Below are 16,845 nucleotides of genomic sequence, written 5' to 3' on the forward strand. Positions count from 1 at the left end.
CCAGTTTAGAAAAAAGCAGAGGGATTTTGTATTTGTTTTCCATAAAAGTATTCCAAATTCCTTTTGCTAGCAGGATTCCCAAAGAGGCAATCCAAGTGGCACTTACATATTTTTTTAATCCTTTTTTGTTTTAATATATGCAGCCTTTGATTACCTTTATTAAAAACTAATTACCTAAGCTGCTGATTGATTCGTTCTCCTGTGATTGATCAGCAAAGATCCTGCTTCCCAGGGTTGTATTGTATTGTATTGTATGTCTTTATTTATACTGTATAGCGCCATTAATGTACATAGCGCTTCACAGTAGTAATACATGTGGTAATCAAATAAATAACAGATAATATAAATAACAGATCATGGGAATAAGTGCTTTAGACATAAAAGTAACATTTCGGAAGAGGAGTCCCTGCCCCGAGGAGCTTACAGTCTAATTGGTAGGTAGGTAGAACGTACAGAGACAGTAAGAGGGCGTTCTGGTAAGTGCGTCTGCAGGGGGCAAAGCTTATGTATCATGTGTTCATAATATTCACAGTGCTATTCATATGCTTCTTTAAGCAAGTGTGTCTTAAGGTGGGTCTTAAAGGTGGATAGAGAGGGTGCTAGTCGGGTACTGAGGGGAAGGGCATTCAGGAGGTGTGGGGCAGTCAGTGAAAAAGGTTTAAGGCGGGAGAGGGCTTTAGATACAAAGGGGGTAGAAAGAAGACATCCTTGAGAAGAACGCAAGAGTCTGGATGGTGCATAGCGAGAAATTAGGGATGAGATGTAAGGAGGGGCAGAAGAATGTAAAGCTTTAAAAGTGAGGAGAAGAATGGAGTGTGAGATGTGGGATTAGATCGGAAGCTAGGAGAGGGATTTCAGGAGGGGAGATGCTGAGACAGATCTAGGAAAGAGTAGAGTGATTCTGGCAGCAGCATTACTAAATGGCTTCTTTTCAAGCAATCCTTCAGTCAGTGTAACTCAGCAGCTACAATGTATTCTTATATTACTAAGGTAACATTATCTATCTTTACAATTTGTAGCTCAAACTGCTGGGAATATTGGCAACAAATGATCCCAAACAGGAAAGTAATGCAAATATCATGCACTGCTGGAGAAGTGTGTTAAAATGTGCTATACAAATCAAAGAATGCTCAGTACAACTCATTACAAATGGCATTAAAAGTTGAATTAAAAAAAAAAGGAGTATGTATTATTTAATACAGGGTTGCACAAAGTTTCTGAGCTGCTCCCCCCTTTCCTCCATCCCCCGTCCTAGGACCCGGCATTAAATAACGCCACGGGTCATATAACAACACGTGACCCTGCAGGGTCATTTGACACGCGTTGCAATGGCGACGCATTGCCAAAGAGCCGGCTGAGAGCAGATAAGAGAAGTGACAGAGGGGGGAACGCTTGCGTACCCCTGATCTAATACTACAGAACTGATTTTTCTTTGTTTTAAACATATGTAGTATATTGCTTGGGCTGCTCCTTTAAAGCTGCAGACCGAGCAATTTCCTACATGTGTTTTTTTTTTTTTAAATAAATCAGTTCTGTACTATGAGAAAATACTTGTAGCAATTTCTTTTAAACAACTCTGAAATACATTTTTAATGTATTATAATGTAACAAACATTTTTTGTTTCCATAGCAACCATTTACAAAGTAATTCCTCTTCTGAAACAGGCTCTGGCACACCCCTTTTTGAGTCCTGCCCTCTCGCTAGCAGTGCACCAATTGCATCTAGTGACTGCCTGGTCACATGATCTTCACCACCGAACTTTGCATCTTTGGTCCTCTTCTGTTGCACTGACAGACGTTTCGCCGATCGATCGGCAATTTAGCCATTGTGTGGATTGTATTGGTGCACATATTAAAGAGAGAAAAATTAAATGTAAAAATAAAACGTCAGCTTGAATTTCTGCTTTAAGGCAGGGGTCAGCAAAGTGGAGGGCGAGCCCCTCAGGGAAGCGCAAGATTTTCTGGAGGGGGTGGGGCGCTGTGTTTACCGAGGCTCCACGCTCTTGCCCAAGACATTTAAATTAAATGCTGGGGGACCGTGCGAGGCCTCTGTAACTTCTCTTACCTTGTCTCCAATGGCGCATCGCTAAGGTAACGCAGTGTCAAATGACGTCGCAACGTCATTTGACGCTGGAGACAAGGTAAGAGGAAGGGCGCAGGGGGAAGAGCAAGCGGGGGGCGCACGGGGGAAATTTTGCGCACCCCTGCTTTAAAGTATTAAAATATATAGCATTACTGATCCATTTTGTTACAGGGGTACATACTGTATGAGCTCACCTAATTCTGTTTGTTTTTTATAATTGATGTAGTTTGGACAGAAATCCTTTTCCAGACATACACAGATCCATTTAATTAGTAGATGAGTGGAATGATTGTCAGTGAATCCAAAAGTGGTGTGTAATGGGGTCCAGGTGCTAGATTTGGATCCTCCAGCAGGAATTTTGGAATTCATTTGTCAAAGTAAAAGGATCATATACTGTATGTATAGATGTTCATACTACTTTGTTAGTTTATATATGTACCGCATAATTCCAGGCAGACAAGATTGAAGAGAGCAAAGGAGCACAGCTGGTATAGAGATCCACAGGAAAAATCCTATAGAAAAAATGGAGGGCACAAGAGAGAGAGTGAGAGTGAGAGTGAGAGTGAGAGTGAGAGTGAGAGAGAGAGAGAGAGAGAGAGAGAGAGAGAGAGAGAGAGAGAGAGAGAGAGAGAGAGAGAGAGAGAGAGAGAGAGAGAGAGTGTGTGTGTGTGTGTGTGTGTGTGTGTGTGTGTGTGTGTGTGTGTGTGTGTGTGTGTGTGTGTGTGTGTGTGTGTGTGTGTGTGTACCACAATTATTATATATATATTATTTTTTTTATTTTTTACTTCCCCTTAACGTTGAAAAATGATTATTTGTACTATGGTTTGGCCTTGAGAAAAGTTTTTGTAAAATGAAAGTTCACAAACGGAGTAAAAACCAAAGAATATACATGTACAGTACATTATAATTGTGGCATGTTGGGTGGTGGTTTTAATGCACTGCTTAGGCAATGACTGTTAGCCATTTCTGTTTGTGGAAAGAGATTGAATTTAAGGTGGGACTATTGCTGGCTGAAATACTTCACAGAGTTTATTGCAAGACGATGTCCCTTTGTGCCAAGTTTGGGCTATATAATAGAAACCCTGTTAAAGGAAGAGCAAGGAAAGGGAAGTGATTGTATTCAGGAGATTTAAATAAATCTAGTAGCATGTTTCAAACCTCTAATAAAATTCCCTAGCAACCAATGCATACTTACTCTCAAAAGAAGTGGGTACTTGCATATTCTCTGGATTGGCGCCACTAAAAAGCCTTCCAGTGGAACATCTGTGTTTTTCCTTCCTCCCAGTAGCATGCAATTCTGAAAGTACAAACAAATCCAATTTTTAAGCAGTTTGTATGTGTTGTCGTTAAACTTTTCCATGCTGTGATGTTCAAATGTGGGCGTTTACAGTACGCAGGTTTCAGGAAAGTTCTACATTTGTATGTGGTTTACTGGCAACAGCCCACACTACAAAAAAATTCTGATAAAATTAAAATGTGTCAAATAGGAACACTCCCATACGTGCCATTTTGTAAATGTGTAGTAACTACCCCTAAAGGTTTTTCTCATGTTTGATATTTTATGCAGGTTTCTTAAGTTTGACAAGACTAAGCACAGCTGATAACTAGCCGTTTAAATGATGGTTAATGCAGGCCTCTTCTGCACATAAAGGTGAAAACTGATACACACTATCATTAGATGTATATGAGCCAAGTAGCTTCTTCCCTGACAAATCCGATTGCTCCATAAAACCTTTCCACATACCTATTCCTTGACCCCAAGACATCCAAAATTGATGCGAGATACAGTCATTGAATACATTAACTGCATGGATTATGAAACTGCACACAAAACAAAAAACTCAGTAACTGAAATAAATAATGTAAAAAAACATTCATGAATAAGATTAAAGCTACTCCATTCCAATGACTAAGTTGTCAAGGAAGTTACCAGGAAATACAATAATAATAAGTGTACTTTTAAGCCTTTCTGTGTTTATTGAGCAAATAAAATGACCCTTTGGTTGTTAACAGTAAACTTAAGCTTTTTATATAAATAAGCACAAAGTAGTCCTGTTCCTGTCCCATTGAAAAGTCCTAATGAATTGATTGAACACAACCATTCTTTAAAATGAAACAGCTCTCATGCTCAGAGCCTAGGAATAATCTTCAAGGGGATCCTAGACCCAGCATTGTCAACCTAGCTCCCTGCCATTATAAGACTTGAGTCCAGTGTTGGCCCTATGCATTCCAACTTTAATCACAGTTGGCAAAAGCCCAGGATATTATAACCAGCTTGGCAATACAGTGTATGCGCATGGTACAGATACAGCAGAGACTGCGACTATTCTAACACAAACCAATGGCAATCGCCAAAAAGACCCAGGTACATGCTGGATACATGCCTTAAACTTGCCTTAAACTAGACCCAGCATTTCTGCATTGATTAATGGCCCATCTGATTAATAGCGGGGGTACCTGGCAGTCCCATTCAAACTGCAAATGGCCTGGCAGGGACCCCTGCTTTGTTAATCCTATGGGTCATTAGTCAATGCAGAAATGCCTTAAACTTGCCTTAAACTAGCCAGGTTACACCCAGCACGTAACCGGGCTAGTAACCGGGCTAGTTTAAGGCAAGCTTTAGAATAGTCGTGGTCTCGTCTGTACATTCAGCCATCCAGCAACATGATCAATCCAGATATAGAAAAATATGAGTCAGAATTCCTTACCAACAAAAATGTCCGCACTGCTCTGATTTTGTTAAGTTCAAGCAGAAGTTTCTGTGCCTTTTCATGGTTGCTGCAGTATTCATCATAAATTCCAAAGCTGTCTTTCTATAATTATATTTAAAAAAAAAAAACAACACAGGCTGGATGATTATCAATATCTCCAATATTTGCGTTTAGTGATCATGAAGTTTTTGAATGTAACCCCCTCAGATAGCAACTAAGTATTCTGCAGAAATGGCTGGATGTGTGTGAGTATTGCCATGCTGCCGCCACTGGCAGAAAAGGACTTGAAGCAGCAATCATGGCGGCTCGTTTTATTTCTTTTTTTACACCCCCATTTCTTTTCTTACAGGAGGAGAACAAAGGAGATCCCCAGAGCTGAGCTGCGCTATTTTCAGCTCTGTGGATCTCTGGTTCCTGAGATTCTTACTGGTGAACGTACCGGCATTTCAGTCCCTCCAGGGAAAACAAAATGGCAGTTTAAATCTCAAGAGCTATCAGGAAGCCACAACGTTATCCATTGTGGCTTCCTATTGGATGTCACAGTGTGAAACCAGGAAGTGACGCTGGTATCTTTACTGGTAACCATTTTGGAATCCAGGGAGGTGATGGGGGTGGAGGGGGAGGGGGTGGCCGAGCTGAAAATAACGTGGTCCCAATCCTGTAAAATAAATGGAGCTCAAAAAGTCAGGATTGCTGCTTTAAGTTCTAAAATAAATACATAAATGCATTTATATACATAACCTTTGATACCCACCACACACTCTTTGTTGAAAATCAGTATTTTACTAATAAGTGAATCAATGGGTTGAGAGTAGTTTAATTTATTTACAATTCTACAATTACACGTTTTTCAATACAAATGTTATCTTCATACAGTGTCGCACACTCTGTGTATAAAGTATAGCAATCATAAACGTTGCTTCAAACATTTTACACGTGCTAAATAAAATAGGTAGCCTAAAATGAATAATATATAAATGCTACATATATTCTTTGCACTGCATCACAGGGACTTCTCTAGTGTAAAAAGGTTTTGAAATACCACAGATCTGACATTTGTAAGGTGAATTACATCTAAAAGCCATGCTGCCCTTGTACACCTGCCACAATGCAGAGCTTTGCACAGCAACTATAATTCGGCAGCACACTGGAGGCAACTGCTGGAATCCCATTGCCAAACCCACTGAGCAAGTTACGTTTTTCCCGTAAGAGAAAATGTGCTGCTTGTCTTCATAAAACGTGAAAATCCATCCAGAAGGAGTAATTAGCGAATGCACACTGCAGATCAAAAGCTACAGAGTATGCCAAACCAAAGGCACATCAATTACTGTTCCCATGCATACAAAGCGTGTTCGCCAATGGTACAGAGAACTAAATGAGGCCATGGAACATCTCCATGCTATATAATCATACTGGTAGATGTAACTTGAAATAAAACTAACCTAAATGGAAAAATCCAAATACTACATGTGCTGTGCATACATTTGTATCCACTACATGCTCAGTTATTGGTAACGACCTTGAACCCTGTGCATTCAATTGTTCTTGTTAACTTACACCTGTAACCCACCTTGCAGATTTACCTTTTCTACACTTTGGTAGTACATTATCTCTGGTCACAAATTGCTACAGAACAAAGGGGAACCTAATGGGATGTCCATGTATACAGGAAGAAGGATAATGTTTGCCGTTTCAATTTTCAGAGGTAAACAAATAATAGTACATGTTAGACTGGAAATCATTTCAAGGATACCGGACATTCACTACACTAAAGAAAAATATGCCTTTTTGAAAATATTCTTCCAAAAAGCTATTAAGGGGATTTTAAAATCTGCTTCCATCTGCGACATTCAAAATTCTTATTACCCTAGGTTTAATGCAGCAATTTCTGCTATTCTACCTACCAAGTTGACAAAAGACGTATAAACGACATAGGTTGTTCTTAATTTTAGCTGATGTTAGTTTTTTTAACTTTAAAGGAGCATTTCCTTCAAAACAAAAAAAAGAAAATCCCCCTATGTCAGAAGCAGGGGATCTCCGGAGCTGAAACACGTTACAATACTTACCTCCGTAGGTCATGCTGCCATCTCCGGCATGTTAAAACAATTCTCATTTAACGCAAGCCAATAGAAAACCGTGACAGATGGCGTTGTGGCTTCCTATTGGCCAACGCGATACAGGACCTTTAAACTGCTATCTTCTGCATTACCTACCTGCCAATATCTCAAGATGTCCCCGGACCTGAAATTAATGGGATTCAGCTCCAGTCATCCCCTGCTTCCCACCTAATACAAAACAAAAACCCAAGGCGGAAATGTACCTTTAATGTTCATACTTGCTGGTTTGAATGAATGTTGGAATGGACACTCAATACCGGAACAATGCTGTGTTCCAACAGTGTCATCAGTACTGACAAGTTCAGAGAAACTTAGTGGGTCACAGTGTAAAATGCACAAACAGTGAGCCAAGAAAAATAATAATTCAAATCTCTGTAGTGCAGAGTGGTTGAAGTGCCTTTAGAAAGTAATGGCATAGTGTGATCTGATGCTAAAAAATCCTGGACCACCTAACGATTGCGGTCAACCTCTTTGGACCTAAGTTTATAAAAAAGTTTATAAAATCTTTATGCTTAAGAAAGGCTCTGACCTTTTCTTGTTAAGGTTTCAACCACTAGAATTCCCAACACCTGTCTGCGCAAACCAACTTTGCATATGCATTACATATGTAAGTCCTGTTATGTGCAGGCAGTGGATGGGTTAATTCCTTCAGAAAGGTCTTGTGTGCGTTTGCAGCTTTAGATATATTTGATGTATGTAAGGGTGGGCCTAGCAACAACCAGAAAGTGTCAGCTTGAGGGAAGGATACTGATTGGGTCACCTGCTGTATGTTTTGACCTATCAGTAACCAGACCTGCTCTGTTATGGGGTGGGGTTACGAGCACCTCCTCTGGGTTTATTCTGGCAGTTTCTCAGAAGTGAGTCAGTCTATCTCCCCCTGAGGAGTGGGAGTGTGTGAGTGTTATTCTGAGGCACTACCAGGGATAAGAATCTGGATGGGGCATGCAAGACCTTATCCCTAAAGAAGGGCTGTATAGTCTGGCTGACTTCTGCTGTACTGAATAAAGAACCAGTTGCACCTTAATCCATTGTGGTTACTGACTGGACTAGAACATAGTGTCAGTATGGACCATCCTGCAAACACAGGACCCATGCTTGCTGGAGGCACTGACCACGAGTGAAGAACCCTGAAAGACTGTCCTGATGATTCCCCACACCACCGCGGAGCAACTCAGCCCTCCTGTTACATCACAGCTACGAACCACACACCACTAACATAGAGTAGCAGGCCTAATCTCACTTAGGGTGGCGTCCAAGGGCTACAAATGGAGGCTGTGCTGAGATTGTTATTCTCACAGGACAGGTTTTTGCAGCAGCAGGACTTATCTGTTTGTGCATCACAGACTGTTACATGCTTCCCCTACTATTACAAGAATAGGGAGCAGTTCCCGGAAGCTTCACCAGGTAGCCTGCTACCCATTCACTGAAAAAGAAAGGAAGGGGGAATCTCTCCTTGAGGCTTCACCAGGGAGGGGGTTACCCAGGCCCTTGCCTAAAGAAGAAAACGTATTGGGGCGTACTCTGGGCTTTGTGCCAGGGAGTGTGGTTACCCTCATGCTCAGAAACAGAGAGAAAAAATGTTTGGGGCGTACTCTGGGCTTCGTGCCAGGGAGTGTGGATACTCTGCATATCAGAATGGAAGAAATAAAGGGGAGAGAACCGCCCTCTGAGTCGCAACCAGGGAGGGGGTTACCTTCTGAACCCTTAGGTTCACTTAAGGTGGGGGTCCAAGGGCTACATATGTAACAGTGTTTCCCCCACCCTCTTGGAGATCCCCCTGTTACCAGGTGTATGGTGCATGCTACCTATTGGTTCACAAGAGGCTGAGTTGTCCACCGATGGTTGTGGGGACTGCAGGACAGGCTTCTGGGGTAAATAACCAACATTTACTCCATGGTACTCCCACATCGGGGAACACAGACCCCCTGAAACGTCCACTGGGGCACACGGGCCCTCGGGAACCGCCATTGACCTCCCAGGTGTTCAGGTCAGCCGCGTCTTTCATAGAAAAGGGCTTTGGGGGTCCAGCAGCGTCGGCTTTAGATAGCAGGTCCCGCATTGTGGACACTTAGTATCCCAGACAAGATCTCCGTCAGGGAAGTCACACTTAGGACATAGGCATTTGAGGTATCGATACTCTTTCACCTTCACTACTAGAAGGCCTCCTGGTAGATGGTAGTGAGAGAATTCACAAGAACCGTCCATGATCAGAACTTGTTTAAAGCGCAAAAGCAAAAAGTACTGAGTAAACATTTCTTCTCTCCTTGCAGGCTCTGAAGAACTGAGGGTGCGGTCGGCAACATCCGGCTCCTCCCTTAGTTGAGACAATCGTTTGTTCGGCATTGGCTGGACACAGTGCCGCCCTCCCTCTGGTGGTTCACAAGAGGCTGAGTTGTCCGCCGATGGTTGTGGGGACTGCAGGACAGGCTTCTGGGGTATATACCTGACATTTACTCCATGGCACACAGCGCTTCCATCTACCGTAAGCTCTGGATGTAAGGAGGCGATCTCCTACAGTAGAAATGGTTACCTCCCCCCCCCCCCGTAAGATCACACACCAGGCAGGAGGTATATTCAACTGGAACGGATTTATTCCTGTACACTTCATAGCACATGGCAGTTCTCGACCCAACACAGTCTCTGTTCTGGTCTCCAAAGCTCAGGATGGTCCCTGGACCTTCACTATGGGTCAATTGTCCCCGCAGCAGTCCCTGCTCTTCCCCAGCCCTCTAGCAAGAACAGGGGATAGGTAATCACTCACTCTCCCCCTTAGGGAATAGGACCAGGGCCTGCCAATGCACAGCAGTCCTGCGTGATTCCTTGTCTTTCTCAATGGTAGAGACACACTACTGATTTTGGAGTTGTACCTCCCTTAAGTACAGTTGGTTGAAGGTACTAGGTCTGAATCCAGGATTGGGAAGAACACAGATTTAGTCACACCTCCTCCCATCACTAAATGGACTGCCTGTGTGGGGAAAACCCATAATTAGTACTGGCATTGCCTGCTCTTACCAGGACTTGCATGCCAGTGAGGGCAGAATTGTAGGCAGAAACCAGCCATGACTACATATACATTATTTCAGCGGTGCGCAAACTGGGGGGGGGGCGTAAGATTATTCAGGGGGGGCGCGGGCGGTTGCAGGAGTCTCGCGCTCTTCCCCAAGACATTTAAATTATTGCCGGGGGATCGCGTGAGGCCTCTGCAACTTCACTTACCTTCGGTGATGTATCCCCATGGCAACGCGGCCTCAAATGACGCTGCGGGGTCATGTGACGTCACGTTGGCATGGCAACGTGACGTCACGTGACCCCGCAGCGTCATTTGAAGCTGGGAGCCAAAGAGAAGGTAAGAGAGTGGGGGCGCGATCAGGGAGGGAAGCAGGAGGGGGGTGCGAGTCGAAAAGATTGCGCACGGCTGCATTATTTAACTGCTCCAGTAGATTGCTACTTCAAAGCGTACGCAGATGTAGCTAATGTTATTATTCCTACTAGCTTTGCAGTGGAAAATATGCCATGCACCATTGTTTTTAATGAGCTGTGCACAAGAAAGGGGCAGGGCTAATGCGTGATTTAATTTGTGTAGCGCGCCATCAGGCCCACATCTGTATGCTGTGTGTGAAAGGAAAGATAAGAAGCTACTGCATGGACAAGTCTAACCTAAATAAATCCCTGTCTGGTCACATTGGGCGTTTTCAGATGATAATCCCTATTGATTTTGATGGAGATTGCCAGAATAGGGACTTTAGACATTATAGAATAAGCCTTAAATCATCTCAGGGAGAATGGTAAAATGTAAATAAAATAAATGGTCCAACATACAAAACGTAGAAAGCAGGTTCCCACTTCCTGGTGTGCATTGGGCACGGGCTGCAAGCAATCCTCAATCAAGGACAAGAAATCCTTATGTACGGAAAGAATGTCTTCAATGTTGGAGAACAACATCTACAAAAGTACAAAAATATATATTTAACACATACATTATAGCAATGCTTTCACTAACAATTCCATATGCGGTTTAATTTGAGGTTATTACAGAGAATATTGCTGGCACTATTATTGAGTGAAACAATTTTTTCCCGTCCTAGGGAATTGAACCTGCTTTTATCACTCACGAACTGATTGGTTTAGTCAGGTTTCAATGAAAAAAGGTATTGTCTTGGTTTATGTACTTATATTAAATTATAGATGTTTTTGCTCATGAGATCAACATTTTATTGTTTGTATTATTTGAGTCTAAGCCTCAAATAAAAAATACCCCTTGTGAGCATATTTGCACGTCTCAGACAGGTCTGCAACCCTGTCTTTCCCCATTATCTCTTAGCATACAATGCTTCCACTGCAGCCAGGGTATGTGTACCTTTTTTTTCCCTCGGTGTGTTTGAGAAATGACTTGCAAGTCTACACTTCTTTTAAAATCATGAGCATGCATTATTTTTGGAAAATATAATATGTTACTGCACTGTAAAAATACAGGTAGCAGATAAAAAGATTGATGCTAACATTTCTTCTGAGCTAACTTGGAAAATGCAAGTCCAATGAATTATGCTCTGAGGGGCAGGGAACATCTTGCTGAATACCAAGTGGAAACAATATATTTTGATTATTTAGGAGGCAAACGCGTCTAACTTCTATGTTATTACAAAAACTATACAAGCTGTTTTATTCTAGCCTCTTCCACAGCCAATATATTTCAGGAATCATTTAAACCGTCATATTTATTGTGACCGTTCAAAACCGCTCATGATAGTTACAAGGCCGAAGTCAATCCCTGATCAATTGCAGTCACGACGGTTTCCATGTTTTTTTTTAAATAACGTTATCTGTCCAAGACAAATACGACTACAAATACTTAGAAGAGAGATCAGGAGCAGCAATAATCTAAACTAACCTTTACGGTTTCCTCTGTGACACTTTTATCAGGTTTCGAAGCAGCATACTGCATCATCCGGTGAAAAAATGCCTAGGAGACAAAGAAAGAGATGGTAGGGAGTGTGTAAAATACATACAAGTCTAATAGGAGGACATTAACTCCATCTTTGGGATCAGCTACTGCTTACCCTGCTGGCACTGAACTGATTAAATAATCGTGTAGTGCGTACCTAGGTTTAAAGGGGCAATTCAAGCAGGCACATTTTTTTTAAACATAGGATTAAAGCAGGGGGTCTTTGGAGCTCAACCCCATTAATTGCAGCTCTGGAACTCCCTGCTTTCAGAGGTACTTATCTCCAAAGGGGGTGCCGGTAGCTCCTGCTTTATAGAGCTCCCTCGTCACATGGGCCAATGGGAAGCCGCACCAGGATGACGTCACATATTCCTATTGGCCCACGGGACGCAGAAGAATTGAAAAGCGGCCATTACATGATCCCTGATAGTAAACGGGACCATCAACTGCACCCCAAGGTCCCAGGAACTGAAATTAATGGGGGTTCAGCTCAGGGGACCCCCTGCTTCAATTCTATCTTTAAAATAAAAACTCAAAAAAAAAATGTCCGCTTGGATTTCCTCTTTAAATGTATTTTTTGCCACCATGGCAGAGTCATTTTGCGTGAAGAAAGCCTGAAAATATAAAATGCTGAAATACTACTGTATTAAGCAATTCCAGGTACTGAAAAATATTCACCCACTTTTTTCATCTTAGGGGACATCGATGTATATCAGAAAACACAATTGCTCCTTACAGGCACCAATAGAAGAGTAATTACTTAGGGAGGAAGCCTATTAATAGTTATCATGACGTAAAGGGAAATTGTGTGGGCACCGCAGAAATTTGCTTACTGTAGGTGACCTGTCAAGCACCGTCTTATCTTATTATTGCCTTATATTGTCTCCAACAAAAAGTCTAATGAATTGCCTGACCTTCTAGCCTATGCTACAAACTCACAGGGGAAGCCATACTTAAGAGGTTCTACTAACATTATACATAATCAAGACATTGTTGCTGTAGAACGTTTTGGTGAATTTAATTGTGAAAATCTAGGAATAAAAAATAAAATCAAAGGCAATCTGTAATGAGAAAAAAAATGTAAACATATATTGTACTGTATGTTAAGCGCACCACAACAAATATTATATTATAAGGACCAGTTAGGTGTCTATGGACCTGAAGTCAGTTGGCAGATATGGCTTACATTGCGGTGGTGGATATATCAATTTACTGCTACACAAACTAGTTGTGCTCTGCTGATTCCATTGTACAAACACAAATCTCTTGCCGTTTGTGTTGCAATTCTTTTTGCAATTGTTATTTCATTTTTGAAATAGATTTCTGAAATATGTCTATGACCTATCATTCACAGAAAGTCACAATATTTTCACCGGTGTCCATGAATTTTGCCAACATTACACAAAAATATCTGTATTTAGAGGGGCGCGTTGTGACCCGGTGTCAATCTCTGCAAGGAGGAAAATTCAAGTTCATTTTAGGAGGGTAGCTATTTGTCTGGCCAATTTCCGAGTTGTGAATACTCGAGAGAACATTTGAAAAAGTTTTGCACAACTCTGGTGGATGTTTATAACTTAAAGCTGCAGACCAAGCAATATCCTACACGTGTGTTTTGTTTTAAATAAATCAAGTTCTGTACTATGAGAAAATACTTTTTTTTAAAACCACTGTGAATTACATTTTTAATGCATTGTAATGTAACAATCATTTTTTGTTTCTATAGCAACCATTTACAACGTCACATCCACTTCCACTTCTGAAACAGGATCTGGTACACCCTTTTTTGAGCCCTGCCCTCTCTCTAGCAGTGCATCAATTGTATCTAGTGACTGCCTGGTCACATAATCTTCCCCACAAAACTTTGCATCTTTGGACCTTTTCTGCTGCACTGACAGCCATTTAGTGAATCCCCAAGTCGTATTTTCGCTGATCGATCACAGGAGAACGGATTGATCGGCAACTTAGCTAATTATCATTGTGTATATTGTATTTATGTACATATTAAAGGGCGGGGAAAAAAACTAAAACTGCAGCTTTTATTGCTGCTTTAAGCAACAAATAATATACAATGAGAATTGTGTTGAGATACAGAGCAAGAAAGTGAGTACTTCCTTTTGTGCAGTATCTTGGTGAAAATACTGTATACAGATTTGAATACTCATGCACCAAGATCTGTCAGGCCCGTCATACTCTCTCAGCGCTGCTACTTGGTGCAATTACAGAACCATCACACATCGTTAGATACAATGTTTTGCAGTCCTTCACCTGCTAATTAAAAACTGTGTAAAAAATGGTCTTACACTAACATAGTACTTTCATTAAAGAAGGGAAATGAGCAAGACCAATTTACTTGTTTTTGAGGTTCTATTTTATGAAAGCGTTGTGTTTGGTTTCAATCAATGTTTGAAGTACCAATTAGGAAAAGTAAGGACACTGTCCCTGATCCCCAGAGATCTTAGCTTTGTTAGACAAGGGCACAGCTCTGTCTCTTTTTTCGAAAAAGTTTATGCTGTGTGTTTTTGTAACAGAAAAGGTCAAAGTCTCCTGCCAAAAAAGTGGGGCAAATTTGACGCAAACAGCACCTGATTTATAAAAGAAAAGGTTATTCATACAAACAAATGTGATTTTTTTTTCTTCTCCATTTGGGGTAGTTTTGTCCCAGATTTGTAGCTTGGAAACTTGGACAAAGAGACCCTCCAGTGGGGGAGGGGGGAGGGTGAGTGGTTAGGTCTCTCGGGAGGGGTGGGGGGTGGAAAGAGGGTTAGCCACTAAGGTAATGAAGCTTTGTTTTTAGTTTATTTTTAATACATAGTATTGAAGCAGAGGGTCTCCGGACCTGAACCATATTAATTTCAGGTCCAGGGACCCCGCTGATTTCTAAGGTACATGCCTCCGTATGGGGTGCTGGTATCTTGGGGCTGTTTAAATGTCCCGGTCATGTGGGCTGTGACGCGGGAGATTTAAACTTGCAGGAGATACCTGCACCCCATACGTTCTGTATATCGTGAAGCACAGGGGGAAGTTGTATATTTATCAGCTTAGTGGCTTTAAGCAGCTGAGAGAGTGGGTACAGCAAAGTCCCTGCTCCCCCTACACTAAGGAAAGAGGTAGAGTCGACTGCTGGGGGCAACCAGTGGTTGTGGACCACGTGTTGCGCACCAATGTAGACATTATATGGTGTGTGTTTGTGCGTGTACCTGGTGTACTTGTTTGTGTGTGCGGTGCATATATCTGGACTGTGGGTTTATTGTGTGTATGGGACATGAAGCTGATGCACGTGCATTTGTGGACAGTATGTGTGTGGGCTGAGTGATTCCTGGAACAGATTGACCCCTAGCCTAAAATTTGCCAGCCAGCCCCTGAAAGTGAACTGCTGCTTTGCAAATAAAATCTCCCTTGTGGCACGTTTCGGCTTTATAAGGTAAAGAGGTCATCTCTGATCACAACTGTGAGAAATGTACTGTGCACGTCTCCCTTTTATACCCTCTCAGGAAAAGACTTTGCAAGCACGCATCCATTCTCTGTACACATCTGTTTTATTCGTTCTTTTACTTTATTATGGCTTTTATCAACATCTCTCAGCTGCAAACGCGGACTAATAATGGTGTCTTCAATGGGACTTTTCGCTTTGATAAATCGGATTTGCCATTTTATGGCCATGAGTCTTTGATAAATAACCCCACATGTATTTTGAGCCTTATTAATCCCAGTAAACCAAAAATAAAAATATCACTGGTGAGCACATTCACATGTCTCAGACAGGACTGCAACCCTGCTTTTCACCATTATCTCTTAGCGTGCAATGCTTCCAGTGCAGCTAGGCATTCTGGGAAATTACATGCAAATGAGCACACAGTGCTCACCTTGTGCTTCTTATCCAATCAAGCTTTTGCCTGACACATTACACCGCTTTTCAGCACAGCCTGGGTTGAAGAAGTACATAGCCAATAATCCTACTCACAGACAGCTATTTGGCCCTTTCGGGTCAGTGCGAGGATGGCTATAATGGCTATCCCAGTAAACCAAAACCTACAGAAAAGGTTAATGTATCAAACTCTTCCAGCTGCAAAACGGGGACAAAAATTCCCAGATTTATCAAAGGTGAAAAGCCCCATAATTTCTCTTGGAATGTTTTTTTTCTTGTCTTATTACATTAGGTGAAAATTTGCCCCAGTTTTACAGCAGGGAAACTTTAAATAAATGACCCTTTTAGAATAATCAGCTATCAATAAAACTGACCACCTCCATTAAAACACAGTTAGTCTGCATGGATCTGTGTAAATGTATTGTGGTGGTGCTGTAGATATTATTATCTCACACGTGTTCTCCTTTTCATAGAACTCTGATGCAAGCCACTGCATTATGGAACAGGTAGAAAAACGGCAGTGCACTGCCAAGAAGACCAGGAGGAGGCTCACGGTTGCAACAGCAAAAATCTTTAATGCATAAAAAAGATTGGACTAAATGTCCCCCCTAGCCACAGCAATGGTCCACCAACGCGTTTCGGGCTCTATGCCCTTTCTCAAGGACACCTTGAGGACACCTTGAGAAAGGGCATAGAGCCCGAAACGCGTTGGTGGACCATTGCTGTGGCTAGGGGGGACATTTAGGCCAATCATTTTTATGCATTAAACTTTTTGCTGTTGCAACGTGAGCCTCCTCCTGGTCTTCTTGGCAGTGCACTGCCGTTTTTCTACCTGTTCCTGCTGCATCATCTGGTGGATTGCACGCGATTCATTTACCTGCTGTGGGAAATTCCTGGAACAAAAAGTGAGTCTTTTCTATGGGTTGCCATACCCTGTTATTCTCACTATATGGGACTCTGTTTCTACTAATTATTAGTGGTGCCAGTGGCATTAAGTACAAGTCCCCTAACCCTATTAGGACAACTTTATTTTACATACACAGTACATTGGGAGTTTTCCAATTGCAGACGTTATAATTACAAGGACTTGTTCTTCTGATACACTGGCGTTCTATACATCTACACTG

The 16,845-nt window shown here is 41.9% G+C and overlaps 1 protein-coding gene across 2 annotated transcripts in view; it reads right to left on the reverse strand.

The window, feature by feature from the left end:
* Nucleotides 1–16,845, reverse strand: part of PREX2 (phosphatidylinositol-3,4,5-trisphosphate dependent Rac exchange factor 2) — a 330,482-nt gene that overhangs the window by 259,864 nt on the left and 53,773 nt on the right. For both annotated transcript variants that reach the window (XM_075583773.1, XM_075583771.1), the window contains exons 2-5: nucleotides 11,800–11,871; nucleotides 10,731–10,853; nucleotides 4,792–4,896; nucleotides 3,279–3,380 (exon numbers count right to left, since the gene is read on the reverse strand). In XM_075583773.1, coding sequence (XP_075439888.1) covers nucleotides 3,279–3,380; nucleotides 4,792–4,896; nucleotides 10,731–10,853; nucleotides 11,800–11,871 — 402 coding nt within the window. The remainder of the gene's footprint in view (nucleotides 1–3,278; nucleotides 3,381–4,791; nucleotides 4,897–10,730; nucleotides 10,854–11,799; nucleotides 11,872–16,845) is intronic.

The sequence above is a fragment of the Ascaphus truei genome, chromosome 2 (assembly GCF_040206685.1).
Source record: "Ascaphus truei isolate aAscTru1 chromosome 2, aAscTru1.hap1, whole genome shotgun sequence".
NCBI lineage: Eukaryota > Metazoa > Chordata > Amphibia > Anura > Ascaphidae > Ascaphus > Ascaphus truei.